A 20,861-nucleotide genomic window follows, 5' to 3' on the forward strand; every position below is an offset into this window, starting at 1 on the left:
AAAAAAACAAACAAACCAACCAACCAACCAACATTCTTGGGCCAGGCAGTGGTGGCGCACGCCTTTAATCCCAGCACTTGGGAGGCAGAGGCAGGCACATTTCTGAGTTCGAGGCCAGCCTGGTCTACAGAGTGAGTTCCAGGACAGCCAGGGCTACACAGAGAAACCGTGTTTCAAAAAAAAAAATCAACAAAACAAAACAAAACAAAAGAACCAACATTCTTGAGAGCACAACACTAGAGGAGCAGGCAGCTTATGAAGGGGACAAAGGCAAGGGTTTGGGGTATAGCTCCATGATAGAATATTTGCCTAGCATGTCTCAGGCCCTAAGTTTGATCTCTAGCACTGAAAAGAAGGAAAAGGAAACAGAAAGAGATAGGGATGACATTCAAGCCAAGCATAGCTATTGAATGCTGGTGGTTGGACATCAAGACCAACCCAGAAAGCAAGGGCAGGGTAAATAGTGATCCTGGCCTCACAGAGGGTTAACCGGGGGATACCAAATGCACAAGTACATGAGGCAGAAGAAAGCAAGGCTGGGGATGGCCGTGCCATCAAGCCCAGTTCTGGCAAATGATTGCTTCCTGTCAAGCTGTGAACTGCCCTAGAACAGCTATCTTGCATCTAGAAGTGGAAAGACAGTTCTTTAAATGCCTAGGCAGTGTACATTAACCTATGACAAGCAAACACTCCCCTGTGGATTTTGCTCTTCAGTTTGCCTGTATGTATGTGTGCTTGTATTTGCACTGCATGTGTTTCTGGTGCCCTTGAAGATCAGAAGAAACATCAAACCCCCTAGGACTAGAGTTACAGATGGCTGTGAATCACCACGTGGGAAATCTAACTCTGGACTTGGGGGGGTGTGTATTGAGAGAGTAATTTTTAGAAGAAAGAAGACAAGCAGGGTAGGACAGAAAATTTTTAAAAAGCTGGAAAGAATGTAATCTCATATGATTTTATAGGATAAAATTTTAAGGTACAAATGGGACCACAGAATTAGTTCCCCACATGAGCAAGATGGTCTTCTGTATTATTATTTTTTTTCCTTTTATGGTGTTTTGTCTGCATGTGTGTCTGTGCACCATGTGCATGAAGTGCCTGAGAAGGCCAGCAGAGGGCATCAGATCCCTTGAGATGAGTTACAGGTGGTTGAGAGACACCTTATGAGTCCTGGAAATTATACCTGGGTACTCTGGAAGAGCAGCCAGGATTCTTAACCTCTGAGCCATCTCCCTGGCCCCAATCTTTTGCATTCTTCTGTCCGTCAGCTATTCAATCCATTTCAAAGTGGAAGTGAAGCCTTCTCGTTAAGGATGACAGTTATCCGGAAGGGAGCATGAAAATGTTCCAGGGCCTTTTCTTGCTTTATGCACACTCAAAGCTGAAAATCTTTCCCATGTCAATGGATGAGACCATCACTCAATACCTAAACAGAAAACTATGAAGCCTAATTGCTTGTGTGCTTGCTTAAGTATATACTGGTTGGTGACAGCTTCCACCAAGAAAGGCATACCACTGATTGATAACATTGGTAACAACATGAACTTCAGGTATTGATAGGTTTCATAGGTATGAGCGGGCTGACAGAATCTCAGAAAGTAGGATCACTTAAAGTAAGACTTGGTTGGCATTCACAAATGTATCCATTGAAGTGTGATCTGACTAGCTGACAAAGAGTTGTGACTAAGTGGCTGGTGTATTCACACGAGTGTGGTATTGACCAAACAACACAAAGATTTAAAAGATTGTTCTTGTCATTAGTTGTTAGCAAGGATATAGAACTTGCATTTGTTGAACAGGCAGGCAGAGAATAAAACTATGGACTTATACCATGACCTCCAGCAACAGCTTTCTCTAAATATGTGGGCGAATTTTCAATTTCTTGATTCCCTTTGGTTTTCAACTAGTCAAGGCCAGTGGGAAAGATAAAGAAGAATTAGCTAGATCTTTACCATTATCATTTATTTTCCTTGAAGCTGGGGTTTCATTTGGAAAGACTGAACTTAAGTATTAAACAACATAACTTTACCCAGTCTTTGAGATGCATAGCAACTCATCTGTCAAGGCAGAGGCTGTGTAGCTGTGGAGGAGACCCCCACCACAGGCACCAAGCAACTGCGAGAAAAAAATAAGTGTAATTAGTAATGTAAGACGGCTTTGAAAAGCGTGCTGGATATATATTTTTAGGCCTGATTAATATTTCAAGCAGCCTTTTAAATTTACCTTGGACAGACTGAATTTTGTTTAGCTCAAATATAAATTGTTCCATTTCACCTTCAGTGTTAATCTAGATAAAAAAAAATGAAGCAAGATTTTGTACACCTATGTAGGTTTATAGTTTTCAAAAATCTATTTTAATAAGTGTATTTAAATGCTTTATTCCCCCTTCTAGCCAACCACCCATCAGTGATAGTGGAAAGAAAAGATTGATAGGGCAAATGAGGATGTGGATCTGTCTAGAAATAGTTCTTTGGGGCAAATCCATTCTGCACTGTCAAGATTTCAGTAGTTCAATTCACAGGAAGTAGCAGTGTAGCTTGATCAACTCGCAAACACCATTCACGTATTGGTCACCTCAGTTCAATCCAGAGGAAACCGTGAGACTCAGCCAGCTAACAGAAGTCTGGAAGTGGCAAGAAACCACTGGAATGCCACTAGAAGTTTTTTGTTGTGTGTGTGCTTTTTTTGTTGTTGTTGTTTCTCTGTGAAATCACATCAAATGATGATCAGCAACGAGTGGCAAGGTGAACCAATACCACACAGTGCCATCCATTGTCTGCTGGTTATATTTATATCATTTCCAAACATCATGTGTTCCCTCAAGCATTTGCTCTAGCAAAACATCATATGCCCTTTTCCCAAGCAAAACAGAAAAACACATGGGAGGATGTGAAGTGGAAACTTTTAGCGTTCTTAGGAGATTCAGTTGTGTAGGAAGGTGTTTTGCTGGGGCAAACATCTGAAGGTGTGTTTTCCTGAAGTGGATACAGATGAAAGACTAAGGCAGACTCGTGAAGGAACGTTTCACTGGAGCAGACACAGGAGCGAGGGTATTCTGCTAAAGCAAACACGTGAAAGGACACACAAGGATTCTTTGCTAACAACACACATGTATTGGCCTGCATTACATTGTGTAGTTGAGCTCCATTTGTCAAGACTCCTCGGACTCCAGCTGATTGGACGCATGTGATGAGGCAAGACACATGGAGGACATGTGATGTTAGAAGGGTATAAATAGGACTAGACTGAGTGACAGAGACAGAGCTAATTGTGCAACAATTGTTGGTCTCACGTGATCTTCACTTACCTGAGAGAGGCGCAGCCAAGAACTTCCCCTGGTGTTCCTGCTGGTCCCTCCTACTGACTCAAGCCAAGGCTGAGGCCTGGCTGTCTCTGCTTAGGTCGTGTCATTGCTGTTGATAACCCAACTCTAATGAACTGGTGTATCCGGGAAGTGTTTGTGAGCGGATCAAGCTGCCACTGCCTGCTAACCCGTGAACTGAACTGCCAATATGCAGACAACACAGACAGGAGTTGCTCCAAAGAACCTTTCTAAACAGGCCCACCATATACTTTCTTTTCCACTACCTCAGATGGGTGGTGGGCTACAAGGGCTGTTAAAGTGTTTAAGAACCATCATTAAAAATAAGGTTTGAACAAATTAAATTTACAAGGATGTTTTGTTCTCATCATGTCTGCTTCAGCAAAAAAAAAAAAAAAAAAACAAACCCAAAAAAACAAAAACCAAAAAAACAAACAAACAACAACAACAACAAACCATCCTCTCATAAGACGGTTTCCAGCAAAACATCACATTGACACTACTGAAGAAACCATACATTTCCACTTCATGCCTATAATATGATCTTCAAAATAAATGTGCATGGTGGTGCATGCCTTTAATCCCAGTACTCGGGAGTCAGAGGCAGGTGTATTTCTGTGAGTTCAAGCCCAGCCTGACCTACAGTGCAAGTTCCAGGACAGCCAGGGCTGTTACACAGAGAAACCCTGTCTTGAAAAAACAAACAAATTTATTTTGTAAGGTAAAGAGATTTTTACCAGGGGGTTTTAGACTAAGCCTGCTAGTATTGAGATCTGCTAAGTAATTTCCTTTAGCTTCTATGGGGTCTCTTTTACTACGGCTCTTTACTCTTACTGCCAGCTATTTTGGGAGTAGCATCTGGTCATTTAAGCACACAAGTGGCCATATTTACTCTTATTTTTAGCAACTTGGCATGCCTTGGGAAGGCCATACGTCACTTATTTACATTGACTTGGTTTCTGGTTAAGGAACCAGCTTCTGCAAGAGACTAGACCAGCTTTTGTAGGAGAGTTAATGTGGTAGTGAGGCAGAACCATCCATCACATGTTCCATTTGGATACAAATGGCTCCAGACTGTCTTTGAATGACCTGGATGCAATGTATTTCTCCGTCAGTGCTCCAAGTGCTGCACCAAAGATTGCGCTCTGCTCCAACACAGAGATGCAACGGTGGTCATTACATGGCTGTTGTCGTGTAGTCTGCTGTCTTCTGTATTAATCTGGATAGTTTTAATGCACCATAGCATTTAGCTAAATGAAGTGCCAGTAGCATTCAACATCGCACCCTTCAAATATTTGAAAATGGTATCAGTTTATTATTAATTACAACAGAACCTCTCTCTCTCCACTCCTCGGAGAGCTTCAATTATCTTACATTAGGATATGTGATTTTGATGCACATTTGGAGCTTGCTGGTGTTTACCAGCCTTCTGCTTTTTGTGTTTCACTCCTGACTGTCTCTACTGGTGTTTTCCGCATCTTACACCGATTAGAACGGAGGCTTCCATTTGTCCTCTCCTGCTACAGTATTTTTATTCCAGAGGACAAGAACTTCCTGTGAAAGTTCTGTCAACACCAGGCAGTGGTGGCACATGCCTTTAATCTCAGCACTCAAGAGTCAGGGTCTCTGTGAGTTCAAGACCAGCCTGATCTACAGAACAAGTTACAGGGCAGCCAGGGCTACACAGAGGAACCCTGACTCAAAAAAACAAGTCCCCCCAACTGTTAGTCATGTCCATATCTAAAATATATATCTCAGAACCCAGTATTGGGAAGTTTGAAGCCTTTCTGAGCTACAAAGCAAGGCTTTGCTTTAAAAGAAACCATCCAGGCTGGGGCTGCTCTTCAGTAAGCAGAGTGTGGGAGTTAGAAGTCCATTGATGCACTGAGGACCCTGTCTAAAGTAAAACAACATAATAACCACAAAGGACCCTAAGAAAGTAAACCCAAGGGGACTCTCTGGACAAAGTGGACCTATTAGGTCCTGGATCGGGACTTCATTTACTTTTCTGATCTTCTTACATACCCTAGTCCAAGTGGAGTCTGCCTCTCTTAAAAGATTCATATCTCCATGAGTGGGGCTTTCTGATTTTTCTTTCTTTTTGTTTTCCTTTTCTCCCTATTTTTTTACTCTATTTTTGGTTTTCGAGACAGCATCCTAAAGAGCTCAGGCTGGTCTCTAACGCTCTTTGTAGCTAAGGGTGACATTGAACTCCTGATTCTTCTGCCTCAGCCTCTCAAGTGCTGAGACTGCAGGCATGTACAACAGTGTCTAACCTTTCCTATGCATCCAAACCTTTTTAAAAATGAAACCAGCTGCTATGAAGTTTTGTGATAAAGAGTCGGCAGCTATTTAGATGAACCGAAACATTGAGGTCTGCTTCAGAAATTATCACATCTAGGTTAGGGTTTCAACCGTAACCTAGCAGCCCCAGTCTGGATGGTTTCTTTTGAAGCAAAGTCTTGCTTTGTAGCTCAGAAAGGCCTCAAACTTCCCAATGTACACCAGACCAATGAAGTAACAACTTTTAAGATAACTGTGCTTTTTTTTTTTAATGTGTGTATGAGTGTTTTACCTCACCAATGACTACCACCATAGCTCAGTGGAATACTGGAAGCCCAGATTCTAACTACAGTTTGACCTGTCTTCTTGACCTGTTCTACACTGTGGTTTAAGACCAACCACAATGTAGCCACAGCTACTGAGTCTTACAGTCTTTCTAAAGAGCCCCAGCACTGATGTATTCCCCTTAACTGAAAGGTTTTTTGTTGCCTTTCCTGGTGGTGGTGGTGGTGGTGATGGTGGTTGTGTGTGTGTGTGTGTGTGTGAGCATTGGCCTATGAAAGCCAACATGTGTATCAGCTCAACAATGCACTAACATCTATCAGCAAGGTGTGGAGAAGAGTTCTCTGCCACGATCTTGGAAACAGTACCTAGAAGTTGAAGACCTATGGCTGTGTTCTTTCCTGGCTAGATGGAAATGCTACCATCCCCTACACTGGGAAGGGCCAATCAAGGAGATGACATTAAGACAAACTGGGTAAACCAGAGTTGCCATCTGAGCAATTCCTTACTACAGATGGTAACATGCTTTGCCCAACATCCTAACCGTGGGAGCAACTTACACTAAGGGCCAGGGCAGGGCTACCAAATCCTATTGGCTACTCAGCCTTCTTTATCACCACTTAAAGACCCTGTGACAACTCCTGTACCTCTAACAAGCAGCCTAGTGTCTCTGTCAGGCCCTGATCCACAGCTTTCTAGAAACCAGTCTGTCATAGTCCCATAGTCACATGCACTGAACTCTAGCCATGTAGGCATGGCTGCCCAGCCACTCAAACTCCTCCCCCTTAAAGGTTCTCATGGGCCCTGCTAACATAATCACAAAGCCTGCTAAGTCAATTAACAGGAACATTAAATAAAGCACACAGTGCATAGCACAGCCAGGCAGTGATTGCACGCACCTTTAATCCCAGCACCTGGGAGGCAGAAGCAGGCAGATCTTTGTGAGTCTGAGGTCAGCCTGACCTGCAGAATGGGTTCCAGGGTACCCAGGGCTACACAGAGAGACCGTGTCTTGAAAATAATACACAGCACAAAACATGGGGAAACATCCACTCCGTTTCTTCTTAGTTCTCAACATCTTCAAAACATCTTCACTGCCAAGGAGGAAGTGTGGCAGAGCTATAAGAAAATAAACCAGGCTGGCAGGAGAGTGAGCCCCTGGGATCCACCCATCTCTGCACCCCCAGTACTAGCATAACAAGCATGTCACTACACCCAGATTTTTTTACATGGATTCTGGGGGTTGAAATCAGATATTCATGCTTTCAACACAAGCGCTTTATTGACTGAGCCATCTCTTCTGTTACTATAATTTAAGTCTTTAAAAGTTCCACCTCGGGGGCTGGTGAGATGGCTCAGCAGTTAGGAGCGCCGACTGCTCTTCCAAAGGTCCTGAGTTCAAATCCCAGCAACCACATGGTGGCTCACAACCATCCGTAATGAGATCTGATGCCCTCTTCTGGAGTGTCTGAAGACAGCTACAGTGTATATAATAAAAATAAATAAATAAATATTAAAAAAAACCCATCCAGAGGTGGTGTATAGCTTTAAAAAAAAAAAAAAAAAAAGTTCCACCTCTTTTTCTGAACTAACAAGAAAGTAAGACATCTTAGGCACTGGAATCTAGAAGGGATTTCAAAAGACTTGGAGAAGATAGAAGTGTCCATTGAATAAATTGTTTTATAGATATTTATATATGTATTATGCATCAGATATACATGCATATATAGCAGATATAAACACATACATGTGTGTATATAGTGTGTATCAGATTTCCTGTTCAAAGTTCTGCATCTTTTGTAAAAGAATCAATTCATATTGGCATGTACAAAGGAAAAATATGACGGATACAGGCTTTTGATGGATGGTTACCTTTGGTAAAAGAAGAGACAATTGATCGATTTACTTTGCATTCTTTGTGTGCAGGTTGTAGATAGCGTTGCTGCGTAATTTTAGCAGTTAAAGAACACAGTTGTAGGCATGAGTTCCAGAGGGAGGAGGGGGCTTCAGTGGGGTTTTCTCTGCTGCTGCTTAAGAAAAGAATTCTTTGAGAATGATGGATGCAGTTGTGTTCCGAGAGATGGCTGGCTTAATGACCTCGCTTGCCCCTGGCAGGCATCCCATGACAGATAGGCTGCTCCAACCTCCTCGGGCTCTACGTCCCCTTATGGGCAGAGACCTGGAAGAAACATGCAGACTGAAGTAATTACTAGAATTTCTACAGAGACAAGGGGATCTCGTAGTCGTCTTTGGAGGTAGAATTGCAACTTATTTTCCATTTCTCACTAAGTGACATGAGGACTCAGTCCTACGTGCCAGAACCTAAGCGTGACATAGTTCCCCCTTTCCAGAATTGTGGCAAAGCTTATAGACTACAGTGGTGGCTGTTTTCTTTTTAGTTAAATCCTAGATTGGTGGCATTTGCCCTTAATCCCAGCACTTGTGTGGTAGATGTAGGAGGATCCGGAGAGTTCAAAATCACTTTCAGCTGCATAAGGAGTTCAAAGCCATCCTGAGCTCACATAATTACTTGCAAATAATTAGCCGCTGTTAACTCAGTAGTAAAGTATGTGCTTAACATAAAAAGGAATGTCCTGGTCTTAATCCCTAGCATACACTCGACACTCGAGATATTATATCACTTATCATTATATCATTATATTCTCAAGTGTCACTTGAGAATAGTAAAACATTCAAACAAAACGGAAACAATAGAGAGTGAACTGGGCATAGTAGAGGGTGCCTGTCATCCCAGGATTCAGACTGCCCTGGCAGTCTTGGAACTCACTCTGTAGACCATGCTGGCCTCGAACTCAGAGACCTGCCTGCCTCTGCCTCCCGAGTGCTGGGATTAAAGGTGTGTGCCATCACAGCCGGGTGAAAAGTATTCCGTTAAATCACACACACTAAATAATAACTGCGTATAACTGATCTTGAAATGTTTCTAAATATTTTCCACTCACAGATGAATATTCACTGTTTTAATAAAATGGCATCCCTCTACAAAGAGGAAAGCAATTTCGTTTTCAGTTCAGTGAAATGTATCTTGAGCTATAGGGCAACTCATTTGTGTGTGTGTGTGTGTGTGTGCATGTGTGTGTGCGTGCATGTGTGTCCTTAGGCACATTCCACTTTCTCTTTTGTTTTGAAGTGGGGTCTTTTGAGGCCTTGAACGTCACCATTCATGCCAGATTGGCTGGCCCATGAGTTCCCAGGGACCCCCTGGCCTGCACCCCTCATTTCCCCATCACTGAGGCTACAGGCACATAGCACTGTGTGAGGCCTGTGGGTTCCAGAGCTTTGAGCTGAGGTCCTCAAGCTTGTGAAATAAACACTTTACTGATGGTGCCATCACCTCAGCCCCATCTCATTCTTTGGAATAGATGAGTAGTGTATCACTGTGTGCCATTAGCAGCATATGTAAAACATCTCTACTTAAACATGGAAGTTGGTCCTCTTTTCATCACTACCGCAGTGGTGCAACACATTAGTCTGTGCAGAAATGTTTTGATTATTGTGCAGACATTCCTTTGGATACATTCGAAAGATAATGTATATTTAATAAACTCTATTTTGTGGTTTTTTTTTTGTTTTTTTTTTTTTTTTGAGACAGGGTTTTTCTGTGTAGCCCTGATTGCCCTGGAACTTGCTCTGTAGACCAGGCTGGCCTCAAACTCAGAGATCGGTCTGCCTCTGCCTTCAGACTGTTGGAATTAAAGGTGTGCACCACACTGACTGGCAAAAAGGTTTTATTATTAAAGTACGGTCCTAGTTACAGGTTTTACTGCTGGGATGAACTATCATGACCAAAAGACAAGTTGAGGAGGAAACAGCTTATACTTCCATGGCACTGTTCAATACTGAAGGAAGTCAGGAGAGCAACTCAAACAGGTCAAGCTCCTGGGGGCAGGAGCTGATGTAGAGGCCTTACGGGGGAGGGGGATGCTCACCGGCTTGCTTCCCATGGCTTGCTCAGCCTGCTTTCTTATAGAACCCAGGACCACCAGCTCAGGGACAGCACCACCCATAATGGGTTGGTTCTCCCTCGTCAATCACTAATTAAGAAAAGCCTTATAGCTGGACCTTATGGAGGCATTTTCTCAATTAAGGGTTGCCTCATTTCACATAGCTCTAGTCTGTGTCAAGTTGACAGAGGACTAGCCGGCACAAGTATATTAACTGTACAAAGTCACAAGTTTCACTAAGACATTTCTATATGCAGTTTAATTGTAGTCTCTCCTCTATTACCCTTTCTATTGTTAAAAGAATTATTTTTACTTTATGTGTTATGGGGTTTTGGCCTGAATGTATGTGTGTGCATCAAGTGTGTGAAGTGCCTTCAGAGGACAGAGATACACCAGAGTTGCTGATAGCTGTCTTCCAGTTGCCTTATGGGTACTGGAAATTGATTCCAGGTCTTCCAGAAGAGCAGCCAGTGTTCTTAAGCACGGGTCCATCTCTCCAGTCCATCCCTAATTTCCTATCTTACTCTTTCCAAAATATTTCATGTAGGGCATGTGGATCAGGAATTTAATTCTAGCACTGATGAGTTAGAGGAAGGCAGATTTTTGTGAATTTGAAGTTAGTCTGGTCAACACAATTAAATTAGTTCCAGGACAACCAAGGCTACATAGTAGTAATACCCCATCTCTCAAAAAAGGCCGGGTGGTGGTGTCACAATACATTAATCCCAGCACTCAGAAAGCAGAGGCAGGTGGATCTCTGAGTTCGAGGTCAGCCTAGTCTATAAGAGTGAGTTTCAGAGTAGCCAAGAAATCCTGTCGGGACAAATCAAAATATAAAAAATAAGTAAATAAAAGTGAACATTTAAAAATTTGTTGGGATGAGGAACTTTGGGGAGGGGGGCAATGGCTGGAGTGTAAATAAATACTTTTTTTTCCCATTTTTATTAGGTATTTAGCTCATTTACATTAATAAATACATTTTTAAAATAATATTTTAAATGTAATGAAACAGAAGTATAGTAAAATATTTAAATTTAAAATTTTTTTTAAAAATTATTTGTATTGGGGATGAACGCGCTAGTGTGATGGTCAGAGGAAAACTTTGGGGAGTCTGTTCTTTCTACCGTGGGTTCGAGGGACAGGCTTGACTAACGTGCTTTCTGCCTCTGTCTATCCAGTACTAGGATTTCAAGAGGGAACCACCGCCAAGTAGGTTTTTTGTTTGTTTGTTTGTTTTGCTTTTGAGATGTGTTGTCCTAGGCTGCTCCCCTGGTCCTTAACTCTATGGCTCGGGGAAATTGTTCTTCAATCTGGCTTGCAGGGAAAATTTTCCCGTTTGTTTAACGAGCAAGGAAATGAAAACCAGAAAGCTGAAGACCTCCTCTCCTCTGTAGCACCCACACGTGCTGGTACTTCTTACACAGGGTACGGCTTGATTTGCGTGCAAACTCTAAAATTCGACTTGGTAGATAAGGAAACGCAACGCCCCATCACCCACAGCTACGTTTCCAAACCACACCTCTAGACCAGCCCACTCCGCAATCTCAGCGCGGAAAAGCACCCAAGCTCCCGCCTGCTCTCTCGCGAGAGGTGACGTCATTGGGCCGCGCCAGTGACTGGGCCGTCGCGCGTCTTGCGTCACCCCCAGCTCAGTCCGGGTGTGCTGTCTCACTGGTGAGGTCGTGTACCCGGGAAGTGTCCCTGTCCGTGGCCTCTGCAGCCTCCCGCTTCCCGGCACCATGGAGTACCTCATTGGCATCCAGGGCCCAGACTATGTCCTCGTCGCTTCCGACCGAGTGGCCGCCAGCAATATTGTCCAGATGAAGGACGGTGAGAGGAAGCAGGGGGAGGCCCGGCGGGCCTGGCTGGAGGGGCAGTCGGCGGGAGTTGGTGAAGGGGACCGTGGGCCTCCCTCTGGGCAGCTTGGAAGATGGAGCCCAGTGTGCTCTGCCCTGCTGGCACTGCAGGATTGAGAAGCCGGGGGAGCCGGCAGACAAGCTTAGGGCTCTAGTTTGGGATTCTGGGTCAGATGAGGCTTGCTAGGTGAGAGTTGCTCAGCGTGAGGGAATTAAGTTTATGAGAGCTCAAGTGTGTGCCCGGCGCCTCCAATTTCTGAATTTCTGGCAAGTTTCAGTCGCCCCAGATAGAAGTTATAATTTGTGGGTGCCCTAAGGTGGGATCTTGGGGAGAGTGAGACTCCCCAGAGTTTGGCATTTCCACTCTGCTTCCGCTGTCTTCAGTGGCTCACCTCAGAGCCTCTTCCGCCTTTCCCTGGCTGCTAGATTTTACTTGTCGTTAAATAGTGGAATGCAGCAGAGATGGCCTCTCTTTATTTGCTCTGTGAGTTTTGTACGTTATTTTTTTTCCCGTGCCCAGATTTTCTTATCTCTCAAATTACTAATAACCAACTCAAAACTTGTTGAGAGGATTGAGTGAAGGAGTTAGCATTGGACAAACACTTAACAAACTGAAGCATATATGTATCAGGTGTGTCCATCGTTAACATTTTAATTTGTTAAAAGTTTGGCTCTACTATGTGCCCTTCTTGCAGTTAGTTTTGGAGACAGAATATGTATAACTAAGATGTATAGATATAGTATATATTATATATAACACACATGCATATATATGTGTGTGTGTGTACATATATGTGTGCGTATACATATCTATGTATGTGTATATATGTATGTGTGTGTGTGTATATGTGTGTATATGTACAAAACTTTCTTAAGGAGATGTTGAAATAACTCAGTAGTAAAGATGCTTTTGCCCAGGCTTCACAACCGGAGTTTGGTCCCAGAACCCAGATGGCAGAGGAAGAGACCCCACCCCAACATCCTGCAGGTTGTCCTCTGACCTGTGCACCTGTTCTGTGGCAATGTGCACCTGTGCAGAACAAGAGAGAGAGTCTCTAAATAAATAAATAAAAATTTTAAAATTATCAAAGAAAAAGTTTCTAAGCTTACAGGTGGTAGAACCTAGGTTCAAATCTGTGTAATTTGGGACTGAGTCTACAATTCAGTGGCAACATATGTTTCGACCATATACAAGGCCCCAGCCTCAGCACTCCAAAAACAAGTTAGTAGACATTATGCAAAATGATCTCTTTTACCCTTAACAACTTCACTACCTTTATAGTGACAACTGACCCACAGAATCTTGAGTGTTTTCATGACTGATCATAGGCATGTTACTGTTTGAAAGATATCTAGCTTTTGTTCAGTGGATTAAAAGTTCATTTGACAAGTTTCATGCCTCTCTGTGTTCTTTACAGTGCTAGGGACTGAAAAGAGGAAGAAAAAAAAGAATACTATGTAGTTGGGAAGATAGTTGAGTAGGTCAGTGTGCTTGCTGTGTAAGCATGAAGAATTTAAATTCCAAGTACTCACTTAAAAGAAAAAAGATCAAACAGGCATGGCTGTGTCCCTACTTGGGAGCAGGAAACACAGATCCTGGGAGCTCACTGACCAGTCAGTCAGTCAGTCAGGCCCAAAGGGTGAGCCTCTGCTGCGTGAGAATAAGGTGAGGGATGGCCTGATGTCCTTCTCTGTCCCGGGTGAGACAGGTACACCCATACACTTATGTGTGACACACACACACACACACACACACACACACACACACACACACAATGTTAGTAATTCAGTAAAAGTCAGATGTGTGTTAAAATAACTGTAACACAAACTAGAAAGTATTTGCTGAGTTGAGACTAGAGCAGTCAAGCTTTGGAGACTTAAGAAGAAGAGGAGGAGACTTTAGGGATGGACCGTGGGGAGAGATTAGGGAAAGCTTTGAAAGTGAAGAGCAGTGAATCCTAGATCCCAGGAGGAAAAAGGCTTAGATCTGGAGCTCCTTGAAGTGCGTTGTCAGAACTGAAAAAGCACAGTTGCCACAACCGATCTCACAAAGCAAAGGCACCTACCTATCTGGTGTGAGCCTGGCGCTTCCATCTGGGGATAGAGAGAGAATGCTGTGAGCTTTGCTTGCATTCTGTTCTTTCTGAAGGACTTGAAATCAGACCTCTATGGTATTAATTGTCTCTCAAGAGACTTTATGAAATTTTATGATTAGTTTGTAGAAGTTATTTTGTGAGCCAGTCTCCAAAGGTTTAAGTTCATTTTGAGAGTAAATTGGTCCATTGCTTTGACAGCAGGTGATTTTAGCATGAAGAGTAGGTGGAGCGGATGTCAAGTTGCGGGGTCTCTGTTTCCTCACAGTGACTGTGTGGATGGCTTTGAAAAGGAGGATGTGCTCCATGCCTTTATCCATAAATGTTACACGGGATTCAAGCCAAGACAAGGAGAGCCAGGCATAGCGCGTTCCTATAATTTCATCCCATAGACAGGAATGCTGATTTCTAGTTGGAGGCTAGCCTGGTTTCACAGACATTGTAGGAGTACATACTGAGTCAGCCAGTCTGTCTGTCTCTGTCTGTCTTTAAAAGAAGCAAACATCGAAGAAAAAAAACCAAGCAATAAATACAAGATGTTTTTTATGTGTTAGAAGTATTACTAGTTAGTGTTAGGCTAGTTTTTAAATTAATGATGTTAGAAGTAAGTTGTTAGAATAGGCCCAGAGAACAAAAAGATTATTGTATGGGAAAAAAAGATGGATTTGAGTAGTTCTTTAAAAAGAGTTGTAAATAATTGTACTCAACTAATAACCTTTCTCTGGTATGAAAAACTTAGGGTAGGAGTTTATAATTGTCTGAGGGAATTTGTGTGGCATAGTTAAGAATGCTGAACAGAAGTAATTTTGAGGGAGACGTTTTGGCTCTGTGAAATGGAGTCTTGCTATGTAGCTCTGACTAACCTGATACATGTAACAGCCTCCAAGACCTAGAGTACTAGGCATGAAGCACCACACTGGTTCACACTGCCTGTTGTCATTTTTCATCATGCTACTTGGGAAAATATGTTGATACTAGGAAAGAGATGTTTTCCAAAAACTTCTTGCTTATACAGCTAACTGGTACAGCTCTCCATTTGGTTGTAAATGTGCCACATTTCATGCCTTTTGTCTCTTGGCCTAAACAGAATGACTTTTCTCCTCTGAGACAGGGTTTCTTTGTGTAGCCTTGGCTGTCTGAGAACTCACTCTGCAGACCAGGCTGGCCTCAAACTCGCAGATATCTTGCTGCCTCACCCTTTCTAGTGCTGGGACTGAAGGTGTTCACCACCACGCCTGCCCAGCGGCAGAATGACTTTTAAATTACTCTGATGTCTGTTGTGACTTCCTACAACCTGTGTGATACAGACTGCATTTCTAACACTGAGTGTAACAGGTTTCCTTATCTGTGAGTTAGACTTTGGTAAGTGATAGTTACACTATTTTAAATAGTTGATAACCAGAGTTTAGACAGGCAAATCACTTTCCCACTGTGTCTGACCAGAACGATGTCTAGTGGGTTCTGGTTAGTTTGACTGCATGGCTTATCATGTTGATACTCATTTGGTTATGTGTGTTTGTGGATCTTGTAAGTTTATTGACAAGTGAAGACCTTCCTCAAACTACAGGCAGCTTCTTGTACAACTCAGGACCATGCGTATCCATCAGTTCTGTTCTGAGACGTCACCTCTTGCTATTCACTGAGCGTGTTCACGGTTTAAACTAAGTAGGCCTGGTTTACATTTATTTAATAATTAATAGTTCGCTGCCTTGAATCTTAGCCTCTTTTATGAAGTGTGACATAAAACTTATTCTCCCTAGAAGATTACTTTTGCTCCAATATTTAGTGTGTATATGCACACAGACTTGTCGCAGCACATGTGTGGCGGTCAGGGGACAACTTGGAGGAGTTATTTCTGTCTACCGTGTGGGTTCTGGGGATTGAGTTGGGGGTGGGGCAAGGCCTTTACCTGCTGAACTGTATTGCCTATCTGCTTTTTTTCCCCTTAAAAACAATGCAAACATATTAAGTAATTTCTCTTACAAAAATGAAACTTGTTAACTATAGAGATTTAGAAAATACTGATAAATAAAGGACGGAAATAAAGTTTGCTCAGATTCTTGCCACTGTCAAGAATTTAGAATATATACCCTTCTGGTCTTTTTCTTTGCAACATATGTCTAAATGAATCTTCTTTTTAGAACAATTTTGCAAACTAACAGTCTTTGAATGTGTAACATGAAAATTTGTTTACTTGGGAATTTTAAGGCAATTCAACATTATCTATCTATAGGCGTGTTTTATGTGGGAGCCACCACCAGGCCAGACACCCACATTATTACTATCTACAACTCTCCAACACTTGTAGAGTACTTGGTAGTTGCATTTGTTCCTTAAATCCTATTAAGAGATTTTGACATTTCAGAAGCTTTCATACAGGAAAACATGTCTCCCAGGGGAGATTATTCAGCACTATTAGAAAAATGAAAAGTGAAAGTCGGGTAAGATAGGAAGAATAAAGCTTTTCTCTGAAGCTGCAAACTAAATACTGCGTTTCCTCCCCAGGCAACAATTACAACCTGAGTATCTGTCTGTTTAATCGGAGTACGTCTGCTTTAGCTAGATAAGGCTACAGCATTACGGTTTTCATTAGTTACTTAGATAGTTCACTGTTAGCACATTCTTTAAAGTGTCTGCTTTGGCAACCAGTTTTCTTTTTTTCTTTTGATATGAAGCTGGTTTACTTTATACATTAATTTGGGTTCTCAGCTGATATTTTTTTCTTCTTTCTTGAGAAGGTTCTTTAACTGTAGAATTCATTCTTTTCACCGTTTTTATGTTTATTTGACATTTGTATTAGTAGTAATGTTTCAGAACTCTGGACTTAACTCTTGTGCCTCTAGATAATCCCCATAATCTGGATTCCTTCGCTGTTTCTCACCTTCCCATTCCCTGTATTTTAAATGTTCTTAAATTGTCTTTGTTGCTTGTTTGTTTTTGTCTTTTCAAATCAAGTCTCACTGTGCAGGCTGCCCTGTAGCATACTATGTAGAATAAGCTGGCCTCAAGCTTATAGGGCTCTGCCTGTCTTTGCTTCCAGAGTGTAAACGTATCTTTTATTCTCCTGATATAATTGTCATCTCTGAGGTTTACTGCCTCTGTCTGCTAACCTAGGCCTAATCCTGGGATCTTCTATCCTCTGTACAATCTTCTGGCTCCTTCTCATTCTCTGGCTTGTTCTGTTTTTACCTGTGTCTAGCTTGCTCTCTCTTCAACCTGTCTCTAAACTGTCCTGCTAAAACTGCTTCTCCCCACCCCCAACCCCCCTCCACCCTTTCTGTGCTGCTCTCTAAGTAGTTTCTCTTTCCCTTTCCCTCTCTTGAGAGTTCAGCGTGTCCTGTTCTGTCAAGTCTTTGTCTGGTTTGCCACTTTGCCGCGAGTTAGACATCAATTTCAAGCATGGGTGCTTCCTTCTACAAACTAATTTTACCTTCATTGTTTGGGATTAAAGGTGTGTCTGTATTTCAGCCAGAGGAATTAAATGTGTTTTCTAAGGGCTGAGTCACACCACAACTAGAAAAAGGTTTTTTATTAAATAACATAATCTCGGGGTTTGTAGTGTGATCAAATATCCTGCAACACCAGATTGCATGGATTAAAGCCAAGCTTAAATTTTATTTTTTCATTAAGTAAGTAAGTGGTAGAGATTGAACTCTGGGCTTCTCACACACTCAGCATATGCTATATCACTGAGCTACATCTATAGCCCCAAATTGTAATTTTAAAAAATATTTATTTTTATGTGTATAGGTGCATGTATGTCTGTATCCAACATGTATGCAATACTCTGAGGTCAGAAGAGGGTATGGGATTCCTGGAACTGAAGTTATAGATGGCTGTGAACCTGATGTCAGTGCTGGGATCACCTGGGTCATCCACAAGAGCAGCTGTGCTCTTAACTGCTGAGCCATCTTTCTAGCCCCACCTTTTCCTGCAATTGTATCTTGAATAGTCTGCTTTCATATATAATTTTCAATATAAATTAACATTAATAAAATATGTAGTTAACCTGTTGGCTCGTGAAACTATTAAAGTCTTATAATAACAATGACTGTTTTCAGTATATACTTAATAGACCCGTTTATACTTGCATATATAAATAGCTTTTAGTTTCTGTGGTCAAAGTTTCTAATATGAATTTCTTTTCCTTTGAGCAGATCATGACAAGATGTTTAAGATGAGTGAAAAAATCTTACTCCTATGTGTTGGAGAGGCTGGAGACACTGTACAGTTTGCAGAATATATCCAGAAAAACGTGCAACTTTATAAAATGCGGAATGGTGGGTAAGAGGGTAGCTTTGGCTGGTGCATTAGTTTTCTAGGGTCACCACACAAGGTCCCATAGCCTGGGCAGTTTAAACAACAGAACCCTTTCATAGCTCTAACGGCTACAGTTGTGAGGTCAGGGAATTAGCAGAGCTGAATTTTTCTGAGGCTTTCTCTTTGGCTTGTAGGTGACTTTTCCTGTATTCTCTATCCAAATCTCCTATTATAAGGACACCATTCACATTGGATCGGAGCTCACCCTCATAACCACATTTTGACTTAATTGTCTCTTTGTATACTATCTCTAGATACAGTCACAGTTTGAGGGTCTATGATTAGGGCTTTAGTTTATGAATTTTTGGAGGATGCTATTCAGTATATGTTTAATTTTGAACTGAAGATGGGTGTTCTTTATTGACAGTCTTACGTACTGTTGGATTGATGGGATCACAGTTTTTCATTTAACTCTTCCTACCTACTTAAAAAAAAAATTAGAGGCAGGTATATGACCCCTGAGTTTTACACTAGACTAATCTGCAAATTGAGTTTTCAAAATAGTCAGTACTATACAGAGAAACCCTGTCTCAGACAAACAAAACAAAAAAATCTAGAACCTAAATTCTAATTGTTTTGTCCTTAAAGATTTTCTACTAACATTCTATCGTAACACTGATATATTGGTGTTACAATGCAAGAAATCAGATTTTTTTTTAAGTCCTTTGTTTTATTTCATGTGTGTAGGTGTTTCCTTGCACACATGTTAGTGTATCACATGGTGGCCATAGGGGCCAGAAGACCCTCTGGAGCTGGAATTACAGAGGGTTCTGGGCTTCGGGAATTAATCCTAGATCATCTGGAAGGGCAGGTCCTGCTCTTAACTGCTGAGCCATCTCTTCAGCTCCGTGACTTTACAGTATCACATATAGCAAGTCATTTGTCCTCTCTGGGACTTTATTTTCTTTATCTAAAATGGGATTATACTTATGTTAATGAGCATGTTTTGATGAGGAGTGGTGGTGCATGCCTGTAATCTTACCACTTGGAAGATGGGGGCAGGAGGATCAAAGGTTAAAGGTCAAATTCAGCAGTTCAGCTACACAGAGAGTGTGAGGACTGCATGAGACCCTGGCTCAAGAAACAAAACAAAATAGCCAGACAGTGATGGCACAAGCCTTTAATCCCAGCACTTTAGAGGCAGAGGCAGGCTAATCTCTGTGAATTTAAGGCCACCCAGGTCTACAGAGTGAGTTTCAGGATGGCCAAAACTACACAAAGAAACCCTGTCTTAAAAAAAAACAAAAGAAGGGCTAGAAAGAGGCTCAGTGTTAAAAGCACCGACTGCTCTTCTGAAGGTGCTGAGTTCAAATCCCAGCAACCACATGGTGACTCATAACCATCCGTAATGACATCTGACACCCTCTTCTGGGGTGTCTGAAGGTTTCTACAGTGTACTTATGTATAATAAATAAATAAATAAATCTTTTTAAAAAAAACTTCTAGGTTTAAAATTTTAAAAGGGGAAAAGAAAGAAAGAAAAGGTTTTGACTGGCTTGGGGATATAGCTCTTTGGCAGAGTACTGGCTGAGCATCTGGCTGATGCCATGGGTGTAATCTTAGCACTGCACAAAAGAAAAAAATGCTTTATGATTTTTGTAATTATAAGACATTGTACATTTAAAAGCATCTTCTGGGGCTGGAGAGATGGCTTGAGCTGCTTTTGCAGAGGACCAGAGTTTGGTTCCAGCACCCACATGATGGCTTACAACCGTCTGTAACTCCATTCCAGGGGACCTGACACCCTCTTTGGCACCAGGTACACAAGTGGTACAGACCAAACCACTCATACATGAAGTAAAAATACATCTTTAAAAAAAAGCCTTAGAGTCAGGCGTGATGGCGCACACCTTTAGTCCCAGCACTCAGGAGGCAGAGGCAGGCGGATTTCTGAGTTAGAGACCAGTCAGGTCTACAGCTTAAGTTCCAGGACAGCCCGGGCTAGGCAGAGAAACCTTTTTTGGAAAACATAAAGACTTAGAATACAGCTTAGGTTTAAGTTTTATATGGTTACTTATGTAAAATGACTAAATTAATATCCATTCATACATGTTTTTAGGCAGTATATTTAGTTAGCATTATTCCCCCAATAGCCTAAATGTTTTGAAGGTCTTTCTTACCAATATTCAGCACTGTGCTTAATACTGTAGAAACTTACTGGGTGATCAAGACCCCGCCATTCAGGACCTAAAAGCATGCTACTTGGGATTACACATACTCAGGTGAAGGGTCTGCGATGCTTCCGAGCTGTGGTGCTGCCTCAGGACAGCTGAGGGAGTGCGGAGTGACTAAGGTGAACAGGAAGGGTCGCTTGTTACGCGTGTATTAGGTGCTAAGTCAGTGCCCAGAAGAAAAATTGTGTTTGTTTAAACTAACCCTTAAAGACTCTTAAGTTAGTCACTTTATTAAGTACAGTTTAGAAGATGGAGGTTGAAGGATCAGGAGTTCAAGACTATCCTCAGTTGTATAATGAGTTTGAGGCCAGCCTGATGACTGGAGACTCGAGTTACATGAGATCATGTTTCAAACAACATAAATAAATAAAAATGGCTTTTAACAATGATCACAGTTATAGTTAGGGTAGGTGCGGTGGTACACACCTGTAATCACAGCATTCAGAAGGCAGAAACAGGTCAAGTTTAAGACCTGTCTCTAAAGAGAAAATGTATAGAGAAGCGATTTGGGTGAAGACTGTTACTGTCTTCTGCGTCCCTTCAAGTGTGACTCTTTATGTCTTGTA

General features: G+C 41.9%; 1 protein-coding gene across 2 annotated transcripts in view; it reads left to right on the plus strand.

Annotated features, from left to right (window-relative positions):
- Psmb2 (proteasome (prosome, macropain) subunit, beta type 2) overlaps positions 11,474–20,861 on the plus strand; it is a 32,079-nt gene continuing 22,691 nt past the window's right edge. Inside the window, exons 1-2 of one of the 2 annotated variants that reach the window (NM_011970.4) lie at positions 11,480–11,682; positions 17,959–18,081. In NM_011970.4, coding sequence (NP_036100.3) covers positions 11,592–11,682; positions 17,959–18,081 — 214 coding nt within the window. In that variant the 5' untranslated portion in view covers positions 11,480–11,591. Of the gene's footprint in view, positions 11,683–17,958; positions 18,082–20,861 lie in introns of both variants that reach the window. The other variant, XM_006503117.4, reaches the window with a different exon arrangement.

Source organism: Mus musculus, chromosome 4 (genome assembly GCF_000001635.26).
Source record: "Mus musculus strain C57BL/6J chromosome 4, GRCm38.p6 C57BL/6J".
NCBI lineage: Eukaryota > Metazoa > Chordata > Mammalia > Rodentia > Muridae > Mus > Mus musculus.